At 42.8% G+C, this 19494-nt stretch overlaps 1 protein-coding gene across 14 annotated transcripts in view; it reads right to left on the reverse strand.

The window, feature by feature from the left end:
- Window positions 1-19494, reverse strand: part of LOC141753162 (RNA-binding protein Musashi homolog 2) — a 333482-nt gene that overhangs the window by 137798 nt on the left and 176190 nt on the right. For all 14 annotated transcript variants that reach the window (XM_074611562.1, XM_074611557.1, XM_074611560.1 and 11 more), the window contains one exon: window positions 11480-11528. In XM_074611562.1, coding sequence (XP_074467663.1) covers window positions 11480-11528 — 49 coding nt within the window. The remainder of the gene's footprint in view (window positions 1-11479; window positions 11529-19494) is intronic.

Genomic DNA, 19494 nt, shown 5'->3' on the forward strand with positions numbered 1-19494 from the left:
CACGTGGATCACAACAAACAACCCTGAAGAGGAAGAGCAGGGCCAGAGACTAGGCTTCCTTGTTTCATGCTACAGTACGCCTCCTTAGTGAGGCACGGGTTGGCCACAAAGCCAGCTTCGTCTAGGACCTGATGAGCTGGAGCAGTTATTAAGAGTGGCTAAACATATCATTTCCTTTGTCACTGTGATTAGGGGCCAAGGCGGCGATGGGGCCCTCAGGTGGAGGTAAATGGTAAATGGTAAATGGACTTGGACTTATATAGCGCTTTTCTAGTCTTCCGACCACTCAAAGCGCTTTACACTACATGTCAGTATTCACCCATTCACACACACATTCACATACACTGATGGCAGAGGCTACTAAGGTGCCAACTTTGCCCATCAGGATTTAATCTAAATACTCATTCACACACCGATGGCTATGCCTCCGGGAGCAATTTTTTTTTGGGGTTAAGTGTCTTGCTCAAGGACACATCGACATGTGACCCGGAGCAGCCGGGGATCGAACCACCGACCTTCCGATTGGTGGACAACCTGCTCTACCCTCTGAGCCACAGCCGCCCCATACACCCAGAGTGTATGATTAGCTCTGCCATTTAAATGACATTCACACTAATCGCTAATATCGGGTCTGTCAAGGTGAGAGAATGCGACGACGTCGACTCGTGTTGGAAGGCTGAAGCGATTGGGAAAAAAGTGCGGGAATATCTGATTCCACTCGATGCTGTGTCAATCAGTTAAGTCAGGCATGGCGGTTGGATTGTTTCACTCTGCATCAGTGCTGCTATACAGTAGTCGCAGAGCGCAGAGGAGCTGCGATCTGTAAACACTGCAGCTCCCGTGGAACCGACGGGGGATTTGGGTTGTTTAAAAAGGGATTGGCAAGTGGGGGGAAATTAATCATCAAAGAGGACCTGGCCCTTGTTAAAAAAAAAAAAAAAAAATGCGCTGGTGAAGTTCTGTTCAAATATTCTCTTGTGAAACTCGGCCCATTTGCTTACAGAGCTGCTTGGACGCGGAATTAAAAGAACTGGTTAACTTTTCTTCTTCCGCTGGCGGTTGGGAATTCGTCTCTGAAGTCGCGGCCATCTTTAAAACTCAAATGACCCTGCTCCCCTCTCTCGCCTGAACAAAAGGAGGCATTATCAAACCTCACTCTCAGCAGTGCTAGATCCATTTGGTAAACAGCCTGTGTCCTACAGTAGTAATCAGAGGGTATTTTTGAGGGATTTGCAGGCTGGCCAGGAGGCATCCGCTGGAGTGATCTCTAATTGCTAGAAGCGGAGGCCTAGACTGCCTGGCGCTCTTTTGAAGCCATCGGCAGCAGCTTCCAGCCAGAGGAGCCAGCAGGGGGAGGCTTCCCACTGAGGCACTCCTTTTTCCCTTTATTTCCTTCTCTTTTTCCTCCCCTCACCATGCCTTCATTCTACTTTTCTTGTGCTCGGTCCCCCCTTCCTTCCATTTCTTCTTCTCTAACTGTACTTGTTCCCTTTCTCCGCTCCCTTCCCCCCCTCCTCCTCCTCTCCTACTCAGTCAATGAGCCAGCAATCACTTTGCAGACAGACATCCTCTGCTCAGTCGGCCATGTTCAATCCCCAGCACCGGTGGCTGATGAGGCATTGTGGTGACGTCAAACGCCGGGGCCTTTTTTTTTCGGGGAGCAACAGTTAACCTGCGGAGGCGCAGCTCCGCTTCCCAGGTTACAGGACTCGTACTGGCAGTCTTTGTATAAAATAATGAATGTAATATGCCAAAGAGATGAAAGATAATGAGGCCAATTATTTTTTTTCTTCTCACCCGGTGAGGCAGAAGAGGCAAATTTATGTCAAATAGTTGGTGTATAGTGACACCTAATACCGCTCGAGCCTTTGTTACCACATGAGCTCGTGTATCCCGGGGCAAAGACTTTTCGCTCTTTAAAGCATAGTTTTCAAATTGTGACAAACACACAAACCGCTAAATAATAATATTGTTAGAAAGACTGCATAGGCTTGGTGTCCGCATCGCTTTCGCACGGGCTGTAAAATCCAACTAAATGAACAAAGACACACAAATTGAAAAAAAACAAACAAACTGCACGCTGTCATCCACACACACACAGTCTCACAGAGACACAACCAGTTTTTTGGTTGTTTGGAAGGCAGCTCGCTCAGTGTGACATTGACTCCTCAGTGCCAATTCCACACTGGGAGCTGCACTTGCTTGCTTTGCTGCCAATCCAGGTAAAGAGATTACAGGCACACACAATGCAGTCTTCTGTTCGTCTGCCAAGAAGAAAACCAGCCCTTTAAGCCCATAGGAGAAAAAAAAAAAAAAAAAACGGGCTATACACAAATTCACACAGCCTTGGCCCCCGTCCTCGTGCACAAAAAAACCCCAAGAATCCCCTTCTTCTCCAGGAACACGGCTTCTAATATGGGCCTCGCTCATACAAAAGCAGCCTTGTGACTGAAACAATTCAGCCTCAGCTTCTTTACCCCCGGTCCCCAACACTGTTGCGCATTACTATTACTTGCATCATTCAAAATAAAGAAGGAATTTGGCTTACGATCAGTCACACAGTCATTATAAAGCCACACTAATGGGTGCTGTCTGGTTACAAACTATTGTAAAACAATATGAAAGAAAGTTACACTAGGATTTCATCATCTTTCTTAATGGTGTAATTATAAAAAAGGTGAAAGAGTACGTGTGTGTCACCCCGAAATATATATATAGGTGCCACAGTAATTAACTAAAAACTTGTTGAAGACTAAATACTTGATGAAAACTGCAGGGATGCCGCTGATTTATAGCAGTGCGGATTTTTTGCAGAGAGTGAATCAAACAATCACTATGTGGCATGCAGTTTTGACCCAATTAATCAGCTGCTTATAATCGTGAGAGTATAATTTAGCTTTGGGATTGCGATGCACTAATTTGCATTGTATATACTTATCTTTTTCGGATTCGTGTGTGGATTACGCGTGATGCAGAGACGCTCAATAATCAAATCAGAGGGAGTGTATATCTATGCTATACATTTCCCCTCGAATAGGTCCTAAGAGATGTTAGAATTAGAGATGTGTTGATGAAGAAGAAAGTGGTAATGTGGTGGAGAAGGCCCGCTAATTATGGTGTGGCAGAGTAGCACTTAATAAAGGACGCGTGTGAGTAGCAAGACAAAGAATTCATCTATCATCTACTCTACCTTTTAACTTACAAATTAAACCCCAATGCTTCGGCGGATAACGATAGTTGCCACTCTTTCATCACGGTCTCCGTCCCTTCCTCTAAGAGAGGCCATTTGTCTCACCTCAGCAACACTCTCCTTGGCACTACCAATTGTGTTTGACAGTAAAATCACATTTTGGATCATAAATCAAATGTCAGCCTGCAGGACGAGAGTAGGCAACAGATGACAGAATGATTTTGACTCAGGGCTATTCCGAAAGCTTTTATTTCCCTCCCGTGTAGCTCGTCCTGTCATCCAGGGGTGGAATGTGAAGTCATGTTGAGGGCGGTGGGAATTACGACGGGTATGCGTAGTCCGTGACGACCGCGCTCTCGGCAGAGATGCTCATAAGTCATTCTTTGCAAGTCCAGTCTTAAGTCTCTAATGGTTGTAATGAACGTTCTATCAGAACACGGCATAGCTCTATCTAAGGAATTCAAAGCATGTACTGTCATCATCATTCCTAAATCTGTTAGCATACAGCATTGGCATTGACTAGTTGTTTGGTGTATGATCATTTTAAACAGGCTATTGCAATCATAGAAATAGAACAGGTGTAGAACGGACATTCCCATTCAAAACAACGTAGCAGAATGGTCAGAGCGGCAGACATTTTTTCTGTGTACCGTTGCCATTGCAACCATTGTAGCAGGTTAACTTCTGCATAAATCTAACCAACTTACTTGGTTACCATCCTACCATTTGAAATACTGTTGTCAACAAAATTACACATTTTTATTTATATTACTATTTTATATTTACTTATGTTTATTTTTATTTTAACTGCACTATTTTATGCCTTTGATTCTCATTTTGCTTTTTACTTGTGTGATTTTTCCTTTTATAGGTACATATTTTATGAGCATTGTTGAAGGAACCTGACACCAAAGATTTTCATTGCTAATGACTGCTTTGCTGGAATCGACTTATAGTATGACAAATAAAGAACCTTGAACCTTGGCAAGTCGCTGACTCACTGAGGTGAAGCTTTGCAGTAAAAACTAAAATGAGCAGCGGTAATATTACAAAGCATAGAGACGCAGATTTAATGAGTCAAATTTAACATCGTGATGCTTTATTCACACACTCTCGCCACAGCGTAGAAAAGCACTATTGCCAAATAAGTGACAGCTTTATTGTTTTCTGTAACCAGTAATGCTACACTGGTTACAGTAAATGAGCTAGAGATGGTTGGATCAATACTGTGGTATCGATACTTTGATACTCACAAGCTACTCATTTGGTATTGATTACTTAAAAAAAATATCGCTAATAAAATTATATTGGCTAAATACAAACACGGGTGGCTGCATCACTTCCAAACGTTTTCTCTACTTTTGTTTAATGTTTGTGCCAAATCAGCCCTGACATATTTAGCTGGCCAGTGTCACATGACTGTGAAAACCATGTGACATCAGAACCTAGCGCACAGCGGTGCACTGTCGCACACTTCCACATCAAATCTGAGAGAACGGCAGAAATGCAACGCAGCGTGGCGTGGTGCTACTTGTCACCTGTAGATAAAAATACAGCAAGACGCACTATCCATGACTATATAGAGCCACACAGCAACACAAGTAGCCTCTTCAAATATTTAAAAACAACACATCCTGGAAGTTATAAGGAGGCTAATACATTTTATTCATAGTATCTCTGTAAAATATTGGACTATTTTTTTTTTACACTTAGTGGCACAAACATTTTTATTTAATTGTACTCACATTTTGCTTTTGTAAATGTGTTATTAATGGCTGGTATGTGTCATGTGGCTTGACTGAGTGTAATCATGATTCATGATTGTAAAAAATCACACACCCATTTAAGAAATGATCAGTATTGGTAAAATTGTAACAAAAAGTATTGGTATCGTATTGAATTAGAAAAATTTGGTATCGCCCATCCCTACCCTCCGCCTCACTCCCCACTGCTCCAGAGAAGGACAAGCTACCGCTACCGCTACCTCGCTAACTAGCCAGCCATCCGTCTCTGGAGCTGCGTCCGCTCTCTGCCTGGCGAGCTGCGACCACACTTTACGGCCCAACTTAGAAGCGTTGTCACCATAACAACTAACAACAATCGCCATTTTCTTTTGTACCGGTCAAAAGGCCATGGAAAACAGTACAATGTCTGTTCTATTTCTATGATTGCAATATGAAAAAAAACACACGGTCATTGTTTTTTAGTTACTTTAGAATGAGCCGTTTATGTCTACATAGTGAACGGGTCCCCTCTCCACGGAGTCCGCCATGTTTCTACGGTAGCCCAGAACAGACAAACCAAACACTGTTAACTTTTCCTGCTTTGGCCGGAGTCGACAACGTTACTCGCTCCTGACGTCGCTGCTCTCTCTCTCTTGCTTCATCACTCACATACACACACACACTCACACGCACTGGCTCTGCTCCATATAGCTCTAGAGAGGGCCATTCGCATTTTTTGCGTTGGCCACCGTAGCACTCCAACACGCTTGGCACACGGGAGAGGCTTCAGTTGGTTGTAATCTCCTCATCTCACCGCCAGATCCTACACAATGGACCTTTACAGTAAATAACTGTATTTTGCTCCTAAAGGTCAGCCCACCTTAAGCGAACCTGAGCTGTTGTTGTAGCTAACTTTGGGGGTGACCCCCTTCACTTTAATCAGCAGGTGACACACAAGACACGGGAACTTGTCTTGGGAGTTCTAGCATTTATTAACAGCCTAAACTGTACACACACTACACTGCTACGTTCACATGTATAACGTTAGTTAGGCTTATCGCGGTGGTCAGTGTTACCGGTGTTAAACGGTGGTTGGCCCACCGTGGTTTTGCTGTTTTTACAGAAATAAAACCCATTTAGTTAATTTTGGCGTATCGGCGGCACGTTATCAATAGATAGTCGGATGACGGACGCTACAAACTGATAGTGAATGTGTCTGCTCTATACAGTCTCAGCTCAGAGTAGCAGGTGTCATATTTCACACACATGGGACGAGGGAGAGTTGACAGACCGAGAGATGGCGGAGGATTTGGTGTCGAAGCGAAAAGCAAACGCGCCTATTTGGCAATATTTCAGATTTAAACCTAATGCTATAACTATATATAGAGAACCATAACGTTGATGAGGTAGCGTTAATCACTGCAAGACGGACGGAACGGTCACAGCCGGTGTGCGCGGCGCAACGGCGCCAGGTAGATCCCTGCGGACCCGCAGTGAAAGCTCTACCGGAGAGGCCAGACACACCGCCATCCAATGGTAAAGATCAAAGTAAGTGCGCTACACATATTAACCGTCATATTTTCTTGTAAAATGTCCGGTGTAATCGGTAAAACCGGCGTTGTCACAAGTTTATCAACCGGTGGGAAATTTTCCTCACCGTCACATCCCTACTTGAGTCCAAGTCCCAAGTCCAAGTCCCCATCTCTGGCTCATGGCCCACACATGGACCCCCTGCACTGCTGAATAAACCAACCAGAACTAAAAGAATAACTACAAAATACAATTACACACATTCCTGATCTCCTCTTTTCTGTCACAAAATGAGTGTCAGGAGAGGAAGGGAAGGTTGAAGGGAGGCGGTGTGGCGGGGACACTGCAGTAGAACATGGAACAATAGGCGCCCTCTGGCATCAACCTCTGGACAGCCCAAGCTGCTCACCAAAGACACTGAACTCACCCACAATGAACCGCTGCAGTGGGAAGGGAGGCTTTAGAGAGTTCAATTTCCAACACAATTGGCCGTATTCTAGTCCTTTAAATGCCAAGGAGATGGTGTGCAGCGTGCGCCTTTGTGAGGAGCTTTGCTTACAGCGAGTGTCCTCTAGCAGGAGAGACAGGGAGAGAAAGACGAGCGAATTGGAGAGATGGCGAAGACAGGCAGGGTGGGGGAGATGGTATGGGGACAGAAATAGTGAGACTGTGTAAATGAAAAGGAAGAAAGAATAAGACTGAATGACTGGGCGAGATAGAGAGTAAAAAAAAATAAAGTACAGAGCGAAACGAGAAGGGTAGAGAATGTCTCCTCTGGCTGTCGTTTCGCCAGCCTCGCAGGGACCGTCTGAAGGACAATGCTGCTACTAGTGGAGTGTGACGTTTGTCCTCTATCCAATTCACCACGGCCCCAAAGAAAACACACTTACAATCAAGTGTCGATCATGCATCTCATACACAATAAACTCTTCCAAACAAAATACAATGCATTATAGTAATACACAATACAGCCTCTATGTGAAAAAAGCTTAATGTGAAAAAGAGATAACATTCAAATGAGGTGATGTGAAGTCATTGTGTGCCACAGCAGGCCTAACAAGAGATCACATTCAACTGCTGGGAATTTTACCTCGGACACCCAGTCCTTTCTTTTGTTGAAGGAATCATTTTACTTTGTACACACCTCCATAATGTACTGTAAGTATGTAGTCTCTTCTCTACAGCATATATAATTTGCTTGTGGAAACAAAAGTAGTATTTTTACCACACAAAAGCTCAAGTAAATATAGAAACTCTTACTGACTTCAAGGACATTTGTTTCCTTTCTTCTTGTTTTGCCTCAGCAAAAGACTTTAAAGTTGTCCAGTACCAGAATTTTAAACTTCGATACAACACTAGTATAATAAAACGATACTCAATACGTCTTTCAACACCACGGCCAAAAGGAAAAAAAACAAAAACCTGCACACAGTGCTGGTACCTTCTTCCAAACCAGCGGTGAATAACACCAGGAGCAAAATGCCAGGAGTTGAGCTTTCATTAAAAACAACATTAGCATTTAGCATTTAAAAGGCTATTTTTTAAATGGAGTCTGTTGCAGTGCTCATAAAACGCACCGGGGCCTACACTACATCACTTCCAGCAAACTTCACGGAGAACAGTGAGGGCAAAACAGCATCACTGATCTCTTTTAACCTAATCTAACAGATTATGCATTCTCATGTAGAATCTGTAGGCAAAGGGGACAAGGTTTTGGTAGCGGAAGCATTTCTTGTGTCCGTTTGTAGTCCGAGTAGTACTGAACAATCACGTTCGAGGAGGCTTTGGTTGAATGTACGTAAACAGTCCGTGTGGAGCGCAAAAGAAGCGGAACGCATTGCCTGAAATGCACAAAATGCAATCTTGGAACCCCCCGGCTATCATATGACAAAGATTTAGCTTTTTCTTGGTTTAAAATTAGCTTGCAAACTGGCTACTTGCGAAACATTTCGGACGTACATGTCGTCACGCAACAATCTCAAGTGGCTAATCATACTGTAAACAATGAGCAGCGCGCGGAAAAGGATGTCTTGACCTGGATATCCGTTGGCTACACCGGAACCCCAGAAATATAGCCCGTTGCCCTCAGAGGCTTATCCGTCAGACCGATGCTGTCAACGGGCTGTCATTCGATTAACATATTTAATCACGATTCATTCTGACATCTACCTGTTTGTGCCTCTGCCTCCAGTCCATGGATGTATTAAGAGAACTGGATACAGCATTGGAGGCGGGGCCCCGTTCATTCCTATGAAAGTTGCTCTGTGGCGCATGATGCCAAAATGGCTCGACTTCCAACTGGAAAAGTACCCGGATCTTCCGCATCCATTGGGCCCATGGAGCAGGCACACTCGGTCACGGGGTCACAGCTGTCACGCTGTCGTCAAGGATTGCTAACTCCGTCTCCCAGCCCTCGCTCCAGCCTCGGTCTGGGTCTCATTCACATGAACGGAGGAAGGGAAATACCTCTGGATACGGCTATTAGTGCATTTTTTCAACTTTTAGGGCAAAGATTTAAATAAGGAATATTCAAGTGTTCGTACTGGGAAGTTTATTCACCTCAAAAAAAAAAATTATCCGCTGAGGTACACACGTCTCTCTCCCAATTTAAGTCTATGGGAAAAAGTATTTTTGGGCCCTAATGGCATCACATGACGGACACGGAAGTTGTAGCGCCGCTGTTTGGCCACTACGAAAACTGGGATCAACGACTGGCGCTCTTCCTGGGGGCTTGCTCCAGTCACGAGGTGCGTTTGTTGCTGGAGAGAATGCCGTAACAGCCACAGGTAGAGGACCAGTAGATTTTCTTAAACGTTGTTTCATCTGTGCAGCCTTGGATTGAAAATCTGATTGTCGATCTGTTTTTTTTTTTTTAATAGCTTCGTTAATTATACATTCGTTAGTATCAAAAGTAATGGAGATTGTATAGTTTTAAACACGTGGTATCGAAAAGGTATCAAAGTATCGATACGTTTGACAACCTTACTTGGAGTGTTAGGCTGGTGTTGTGCTTCAGGGTTTGGATCAGAGCAGATTTAAAATGTTGTTGCAAAGTAACTGCATATGTAAACTGGACACCACACTTGTAAAGTAAAGTGTGTCTGTGTTGCAGGTATGAAAGCATTCCAGATTAAAAAAAGGGGAAGAATGGAATTAGTTGTTAGAAACATGCTCTTGCCTGCGGTGCTTTGCAAAGTATTAGAGGCACTAAGTGAACAATTATTTTCAGAACGTGCAATCATGGAATAGGCACCGTGGCTTTTTAGCAGAATTGCATTGTGTAACGTTTGGATTGTTAAATAAAGAATGTGTTATTTTTATCTCTTTCAGTGCTGCATAAAAAAAAAAAAGAAATCCAGAATTATTTTTTCATGAATCAATCTCAAAGATAAAAATGAACACAGGTGGGAAATTGATTTGGACTGCCGGGCTGCCAGATGCCCATTACTGGAACTGTAAAATGGGCCCAGGCACTGGTTTCACTGATAATATATTCAATGTCTTTTCCTTTTGTGGTCACGGGGCAGCTGAGCCATTAATATTACACAATCACACCAATGGCTCTGATCAATTATTCAATTTCTCTTATGGCTCTGTGATAGTCTATGCAATTCATCTGGAAGACCTGTTGTGTTTCTAAGATGAAAATATCCACTGTTTCAAATTCCTACGGGAACAAAATATCAAAATGCTAGTTGGAAGAAACGGCAGAGAGCGCCGCACCTGCCTCCTGCCTCGGTGTCACACTCGATATAAATACGTCCGCTGTCATCAGAAAAATTGCCAAGGAGGCTGTTTCTCCATCATTGTCTTCATTTGAAGGGCATTTTGCTGCCCAAAGGCAAACGCCTGACACACTCCCCGAGCGTGGCGCCCATCCCCTTTCACAGAGGGCTGGCGGTGCAGCAGACAGGAGAGAGAGGGAGAAAATAAGAGAGAGAGAGAGAGAGAGAGAGAAAAGCCTTCGTCTCAAAGCAGACCTCACACTGGGTTCTGTCACTACAGATCAAAATCCCCTCAAAGCCATAGATCACTTCCACTACAGTTCACATGTTCCACACTTAGAAACTGTTTACCAGACTCAAAGAGTTCGCCTGCGCGGCGTACGTGCACGCGCCGGGTAGATACAGTAGGAAAAAGGAAAGTGAGAGTTTGCAGGGAAAAAAAACAGCCTTCGATCCGAGCACTTAAACATTTATACAGGTTGAGAGAGAGGATGAGTCGCTCACTGCAAACAACATCTATATGGCAAAACAGCCCGGTTCACTGAGATGCCAGCTCTGCCTACAAGTGAGCTGACGCGGTGTGACAAACAGAGAAGAGTCTGGCTCCTTTCTCTCGCGGAAATACCTGTCAGTGCCTGTCGAGTACTCGCGCACACAGTGATACATGCACACAGCCGGGGACAGTCTGTCTCCTAAAAAGTTCCTTTAACGTGCCTATGTGAGGATTCATAGCCAATAACAGCCGTCGCACCAAAGCTCCGGGTGAGTGACAGCCCTATATGTGCTTACCGGCGGTTTAAGTCAGGCCTGTAAGCTTGGCTTAAACACACACCGCCACCACCACAACCACCGCCACCACCACCGCATTGTGGCGCATGGGAGGAAACCTGTCTTTGGAAAGTCCTCTGCATGAGAGAGAAACGTCCCCTCATCTCAGATAAGGAGCCGATGAGAGATAGCGATAAAGTCAGTGCTTCTCCCCGGGCCTTATCTGATGCTGTTATCTGACTGCACAGCGCCCACCATCTCTCGCAATCTTTACACCCTTTAAGCACCTTCTCTGAAACACTCACACCGGCGCCATCGCAGGCGCACGCGCTCAAACATTCTAAACGCCGTACCAGCTTATTGATTACTTTGACACGCTCCCATTGTTGAGCAGATGGTACACCTAATATCATGTAAGATTGGAACTGTTCTGTGTTATCTCATGGGGAAAGGACATCGAATGACTATTTTCTCACCTTTCAGAAAGACAGAGCAAAAAAATAAATAAATGGGAGAAAGGAGAACGGACGGCGTGCACTTACCTCTATGTCTGTTAGTGGTCTTATCAAACATAAGCATGGCGTCGTCAACCTGGAAGACATAAGAAAAAAGCATCGACATTAGCTTAATCTTTTCAGCAAGTACCTCGCATCACCTTCTCCCCATTGAATCACATCTCATTCTTCTCACTGTAATTATTCTTAGAATATATATTCTCGCCGCTTTACACTTATTTCTTTTCTAAGCACCTCTCTCCTACATAATCACTCCGCGGTCACAGGATTATTGTCAGGTTACCAGTTCTCTTTCCTGTCTCGTACATTTTGATGAAATAGGGATTTTAGCGTCGGTTTTTCAAGGTTCAAGATTCTTGTCATTTGTCAATTCCAGCAAAGCAGTCATTTGCAATGAAAATCTTTGGTTCTTTCAACAATGCTCATAAAATATGTATATATAAAAGGCGAAATCACACGAGTAAAAGTAAAATGATAATCTATGGCATAAAATAGTGCAGTTAAAATAAAAATAAACATAAGTAAATATAAAATGTAAATTTGTAATTGTGTGGAAGACAGTATTTCAGAAGGGAAAACTAAATATAAAGATGATGTAGTATGTATATGCATGATGAGAAGTAATATATGTACACAGAGGTGTAAACAGGAATGCATTATGTATATATATAAAGATGTTATATATGGTGGCAAAGATGGAAGTGAAAAGTGGCAATAAGAGAGAAAATTAACAATAATGACAAGCAGTGAGAAAAAACGGAGAACTGTGTGGACAATATGTTTATTTTTGATGAACACCGATGTCCGGTCTTGGGGGAGAGTGACAGATAGACACATTACACTAAGCGAGCGTGAGACAAATGGGATCCTCTCCTCATCTTGCAGCCGCGGCGGCAGCAGCATCCACCATAATATCATCCCTCATCATGTCCAATAAAGCCACACACAGACAGACAGCTACCCCCCCCCCCCCCTTCACACATCCCTGAAAAACGGATCTCTAGACACACTCTGCTTTCTATATAACTCTGAAGAAATGCTTAAAAAACTGAGTGAGGCGTGCTCATTTAGCCTGTGATTTTGTCTTGGGAGAAAAAAACAAAAAAAAACAGCAGGGGAAGACAGCAGCAGACAGAAAACAAAGAGGGAACACTCTGCACCATTCACTCTCTGGTTATGGTCTCTAGGTAAGTGTAACGGTGTACCGAGGAGGCTTGATGCTGTGCAGGAGAGAGGGGGGGAAAGATGTGCGCACAAGCGTGCGTTTTCACGGGAGGGTGACAAAGCTTCGGGAGGAGATGGGAAGAGACAAGAATAGGGGTCTCACTCAAGCCGAACTGTCTGATTGGATAAAGAGAAGTGCCTGGCAGCCAGGCAGACTAGCGCTGGCACACCGTTCATGCCACCCTCTTGCCACACATTTGGCACACAAGACGTTGGCGCAGCTTGTGGAGCTTGGTTACTCACTGCACGGCTCGCAGGGCCACATGTGACTCCAAGGCACTTTATTTGCACCTCCCGGAAATATTGCCAAATATAGTCAGCAAAAGTCATATGGATTTTAAGTAGCCTGTATGCGAGGTATATTGAGATTTCACCCATTATTATATGGACAGAGTATTGTTACTCCTTGCAAGAGTGCACAGAACTCAGCACCTACAGAGCCTACAGGTGGATGCCGGCATAGAGGTGGGGCTTATAAAATCCTACACTGCAGAAATATTTGCAGTAGGACAGGAAAAGCACCATCAATGACCTTGAATAAACATTTAAACTAAAGCATCATTTAAAAGGTCCAGTGTGTACGATCTCTAGCAGTCTATGTGACGTTTAACCCTCCGAAGTCCCACCCGACATTACTGTCTTTAAGAGGCTTTAGGGCGCTCAACTCAACTCAAGGAAGATAGGTTGGCATCATATCAAACTAAACAACCTGAGGAATCAACAAGCTAACATGGTTGATCCATAGATACTATGATATGGTTGGTACCAATGGACCAACCATGTTATCTTGTCAGGAAGGAGGCTAAATAACGCTCCAAATTTAGGCTACTAAATTACTTACAAAAGATTTGGCATGGCCATATTCACACGGGTCCCTTGACCTCTCACCTAAAGATATCCTTTACAAACATAACCACTTTATGATAATCCCATGAGGTTTGGGGCAAACACCATGCAGTTTTTAGTTATTTTCGCCTTTTCTAAAAATGGTGTGTTTGAATAGTTTTGCATACCGGGGTCCCTAAACAGTCTTGGAATTGCATAAATTGGGTATCACTGTAAAGCTGAGACTCTTGTGGATCCAATGAGCCGTATTCATATGTGATGATGTCAGTCCCCATAGTAACCATTTCATATAAATTTTGAAATTTGACCTTACTGTATGAAATTAACTGTTGTGACCTCTAGGATAATCACAGCCTCATGAAACTTTACAGCCACAAACTAGAGACCTATAGGGCATTCAGAGGATGAATGGCTTTCCTAGGTATATTTACAATAAGGGGGTTTCTGCTCACCATCAAATCGCTGAAAAATGCAATTCTTGTAGAAATCTCAAAATGTCAAGTTTTTGATACCAAATCACAGGATGGCTTTTTCTATGGTTTTCCTCAAGGTCTTTGTGTCGTAATGTGGTACTTTGAAGGGATTAATGATCATTTTGATCCATTTTCGAGTGGTAACAATAGTATCAATCCCCAAAAATTGCTGCAACAACTCATTAAACATAAATGAGCATTAGAATTTCTGATTTATGACTAGAACAACTTGACACTCAGTGCTGAGCTGCATCTCAAATTAATATTTCCCAGCTTTCAGATGATGTACACCACTGCTATGTGACATATAGTGCTGATCTGCTATCTCCTCCTAAAGACCTCCAGTAACCCCCCTAAAAAAGACAATGTATGTGTGGGTCTCTAAGGGTAAATAGTAAAAATCAGAAGCCCAAATATAAATTAATTGTTAATTGTGAGTATAAATTCACTTGCGTTACAACTGTAGCTTCTATACAAACACTAACAAAGTCATTAATTTCCCCAAACTGTTTCCTCTGTTGAAACAACACACAAAACATGCAGCACAAATAATAGAAGTTTGCTGCGTCTCTGACAAATGTGCTATCTGATGACTGCATGGTGGGAAAACATAAAAGTGGTGTACAAATAAACAACAGCCAAGCAATATCACCTGCAGCAACAGTTTTATAAACAGACATTTATAATGTCATGTAAGCTAACCTTTTTGTCTCATGCCAGGCAATCTAATGAAAATCGCATTAGAGCGAGAGGAAGTGGGATAACTGGAGTTTGGAGTGCAGTGGGTTGTAATTTCATTGCCTGAGTTTGAAGAACACAGAGTAACTTCTGGATTGTTTTTTTCTACACTACAGTAATCCCATTGTTACGTTAAGTACCTAGGCAGATAATTACACTGTCTTGGAATTAAATGTGAGAAATCTTTTTTTTATTTTTCTGGCTCCTAAAACCAGAACCACTTTATAATGTCTGCACTTCTGACAGCGTGAAAGCTCCACGGCAGAGCAGAAGATGGAATGGCATGTTTACCAACTATGGTAAAACGTTTAATTTGACAAGTGTGGCTGACAGCCTGTGATCATTTACATGGGAGACAGCAATTTATAGCTTTTGACTTCTGTCATCTAATATCAGGAATACTGAAACAGCCAAAAGAGTTGCAACGCCATGCAACGATAGATGTGCAGACAAAATTGGCCGGCGGAGAATATTCTGTTTTCTTAAAGAGGACCTATTATGCTTTCGTGCCTTTCCCCTTTCCTTTAGTGTGTTATATAGTTTTTTTGTGCATGTAAAAGGTTTGCAAAGTCCAAAATCCACGCCAAAGTAAGTTACTCTCCCCCACAGAAACACTGCTCCTGAACGGCCTGAAACGCCTTGTTTGAAGTTCTGCCATTTCTTCCGTAACGTGGGGATGTCACCAAGTAACACATCTGCATAATACCTGCCTAGAGGCTAGTTTGGCACGCCCTCAAAGAAAGCTAGTTAGCAGAGCTGGAGCAGAGTCCGAAGAGTTTGGTTCGGTTGACCAATCACAACAGAGTGGGCCAGCAGACCAATCAGAGCAAACTGGGCTTTTTGGGGGCGGGGCAGGAGGTAAAAAGAGTTCCTGCATGCCGGTATGACAAAAATAAGGCGTGTTTTTGAACATTAAAGCATGTAAACATGTTCTAGTAGAACATGGGAACATAAGATGTGAATCTCCACTTCTCTCTTGCATACTCCGTAGCTCTCACACAGTCCAACAGCTAACTAGCCACATCTGCCGGCATCTAAACAGGAGGAAGGAAGTGGTAAAGTAGTAAAGCCCGCCTCTTGCTCGATTTGATTGGCTGCATGGGCCAAGTTTGACATATTGAGAATATTTTTCTGCACGTCTAAAAACCGCTAGAAAAATGCGACACGCGGCGCAAGAGAGAAACACGCGACTGGCGCGCCGTATCATAGGATAATAACGGTTTTGCGGGCTACGTGTTTCTAGCGATACATCTCCGTGTGATCAAGGCCTAGATCATGTCAACATGTTCTAGTAGAAACTCAAAAATACAAGTATGCACTTTAAAATAAGCACAACAAGTCGTCTTTAAAGACTCAAAGAAATGGAGTTGCTTTCTTGAAATACAACTGTCGACACAGAGATTGATAAGGAACAATTCTCTAAGTCTACTCTGTGATACAGTGGGGACATGAAACTCATCAAAATGTAAAATGATACCCACAAATAATAGACACAACATAACACTATTCATGACCTCTGTACTAGTATGCAATACATTTTTGTTACTATAATCAATAATTTGTTGTGCTATAAAGGCAGATAAGTGAGCGCATGAAATCTGACAAAACAACCCACGGTATCATCAGCCATCAGCCGCGATGAGCCCTTCATGCAACATGGCATTCAAATATGTGCTCTCTGATATTGATAGTATTGCTACTGTAAAGCCATTTACTGCCTGAGAGCAGAGAGGCTGCTACTTTGTAAAATGAAGTGAGGTCTATTAAAGGAAGTGTATTATATAAATGTGTGAACTGTGTTGTTGTGACATTATTAGAGGAGGACCATCCTGTCAGCGAGACCCATACAACAAAGAACACAGATTCACAGTGAAGCACTGATGGGCACTTTAACAAAGAATGTGCACATCATGTGAGAGTCACACTCCAGCAGGTCATACAATACAGTCTACCGCTCTCTCCCTCACACTCTCAGTCTCTCTCTCCCTCTCTGCCACTTGCAGAGTCTATAGAACCATCTCCCGTGCTTCAGGGCTTTTCAATGTAGTTATTCAAGCAGAACACAACTGTGTGCCTCCATCTGATAGAAGGTTAAGGACCTCTTCACTGCTCACAAAAAAGCCCGCCACACAGAGGTGAGGCCAGGCTCACCTCAGGGAAGAAATCTTTCTCTGTCCTCCTCCTCCTTCTCTTTCACTCTTCCTTTTCTCCTGGCTCGCTGAAAAGAAAGGTTCAAAGGATAATGGCTGTCTTATCACTATGTAAAAGGGGAATGGGAACTCCAGCGAAGTGCCTGGCCTTTTGTGACAATGAAGAAAAGAGCAAAAGTCCATTTCACTGTGGTATATGCACTGGAACAGTCCATGACCACTTAAAAAAGAGAGGGCTGCTGGAAGACAGTCGGGGGGCGAGAAGGCCGGGCAGCTCTTTAACTAAACCTGGTTGCGGCAAACACATCTGAACCAAATAACCTCCTCTTTTAAAAAAAGGCCTGACAGGACTATATTAGGTGTGTGAATTGTTGGCTTACCAGCATTTTCACATTTATTCAGAAGGAGCTGATTCAATACCAGTGCCCCCCTTTTGTTTTGATCCCGTTCTTTGAATGTCAATTTGATTTTGAGGTATTAGCTAATATTGTATATCCATTAAATGAAAGTCGTGTAATAATAAGGGGTGTAAAATCACAAGTTTCATCACGATACAATATTATAACAATTCTTTGGACAACGATAAGACATTTGCTGCCACGATACAATTTAGATTTGATTCAATTCAAGGGCCTGCGATCGATATGAGACAATATGATATGCCTATTTAACATTTATACTCACAAAAAGCAACTCGAATATGATTTGACAATTTGTATTACTGGGCTCTGTAGGAAGCCGTTGTGCTTGGATGGAAACGGTGACATAGACGTGTGATGGGATTTTCAAAATAAAGGCGTATCTTAAAGATGTTATGTATCAAGGTTTTCACGTTATATCGATGATATTGGATCGTTGATCATTGAATCAATATGTCGATCCAGATCGAGAAAACCTCTAGTAATAATGCTCTTATTTTGTAATCTTACTTTTCTACAAGGTGAGAAAAATACAAATATCAAAAATCTGTCTAAAACAAGAAAATATAAAAAGTAAAAAACAATAATGATAGCAGTGCTGTCCTCACATAACAATAGTAGTAATGACAGAAGTAGTAGTAGTAGTTGTAGTAGTAGTAGTAGTAAAAGTGACACTGGCAGTAAAAGTGGTAGTGGCAGTACCAATTTAAACTTTTCAGTAATGGCAGGCAGTGAACTCTGTGGAAGTGGGTGGGTTGGTTGGTAAGAAAGCGAAAGAGTTTGAGGGGAATGGAGTTTTAGACATACTATTACATAAGATAGTTTTATATAAAATGTATATACACTGTATAAGTACAGTATAGCAGATTAGATGCAGCCTTCAACATTGGCGCTGCAGCCAAAGACAGTAGAAATGGACGCAGTCACCGGGATGTCACCCATTGGTTTGTGGACTGCCTTTTTGAAGCCTCGAGTTTGGTTCGCCATCTTGTTTTTTTGCAACCAGAAGTGACACGAGGGGTTGGAGCTAAGTGCAACCGAAACGCTGAATAAGACATTTTTAGGCAACCAAAAAGGTTATAATTAACTTTCATGAACTGAAATCACACTGTGAAAGGGTTAAAGTTCTAAGACGAAAACACGGACAACTCCCAGACCGGACAACTCTGTGGTAGCAACCTGTCAATCACAAGGTATCCACGCCCTAAAGCATACCCTGCTTTATGGTCTATTTGACTCTAAATGAGACCATAATTTACAATTAACAATTTGTGTAAACGTTTGTATAATGACTCATTGACTATACAGCATATAAGGTTGTTTGTGGTGTACAGTGTGACTACATCTAAAAGTAATGAAGCTCAGTTGCATACGTTAGATGACTCAAGATGAACCCTATGACCCTGCATAAACCTCTGCACATTATACCTCTTGTGTTTGTGCCGCAAGCCACATGTTACCTGATTTAGGAGGAGTTTGATCACAGCTAGTGAGCTTTAAAAGGTAACATTGATAGATTCAAGTGTAAAAAGGTGCCTGTGGTCAGTCAACTTATAGTAGAAGCAATGTGACAGTGAAGCTCTATATCACGCTATGAAAAAACGACTTTTCCTGTTCCTGTCATACAGCATGAGACCTAACTCCATACCAGGTGCAACCTCTTTGTCGGTATCAATCCATATGTTTGAACAACCTCCGAAAAATACATGATCATTCAAAAAAAAGAGTTGCTGAATGATGAATTATGTATCAAAGGACAAAGGCATCAATAAAGGCTAATGTGCTCTGCTTTTGGACAGGAAAACAGCGGAGGTGCCAGGTGACAGGGAGAGATTTAAGAGCTCTGGAAATGAATTATGACAGCGATTTAGAAAGGTGTCAAATGCACATTTACATTCAGCTCACGGCTGAAGGCTAGCACAGGAGCTTTCCTGCAATTTGGGGGTGACACTGATATAGATCATATCTGATGCCACAGGAACGGAGACCTGAGACACAGACAGTGACCTGGGACTGGTTGTTCAGGCTCTGGGCTCTGTTTGTGTGCTGGCACCCAGGGCTTTGTGCTGGTTTTGTAGTGGGTGCACAGAGGTTTCTTTCTTGCCTCTTCATCCATTATACTTGCTGTGTGAACTTCACTTTTACTCAAGTGGAAAGAATCACACTGTGTGTGTGTAGTTACCAGGCAATTT

Source organism: Sebastes fasciatus, chromosome 16, assembly GCF_043250625.1.
Source record: "Sebastes fasciatus isolate fSebFas1 chromosome 16, fSebFas1.pri, whole genome shotgun sequence".
Taxonomy (NCBI): Eukaryota; Metazoa; Chordata; class Actinopteri; order Perciformes; family Sebastidae; genus Sebastes; species Sebastes fasciatus.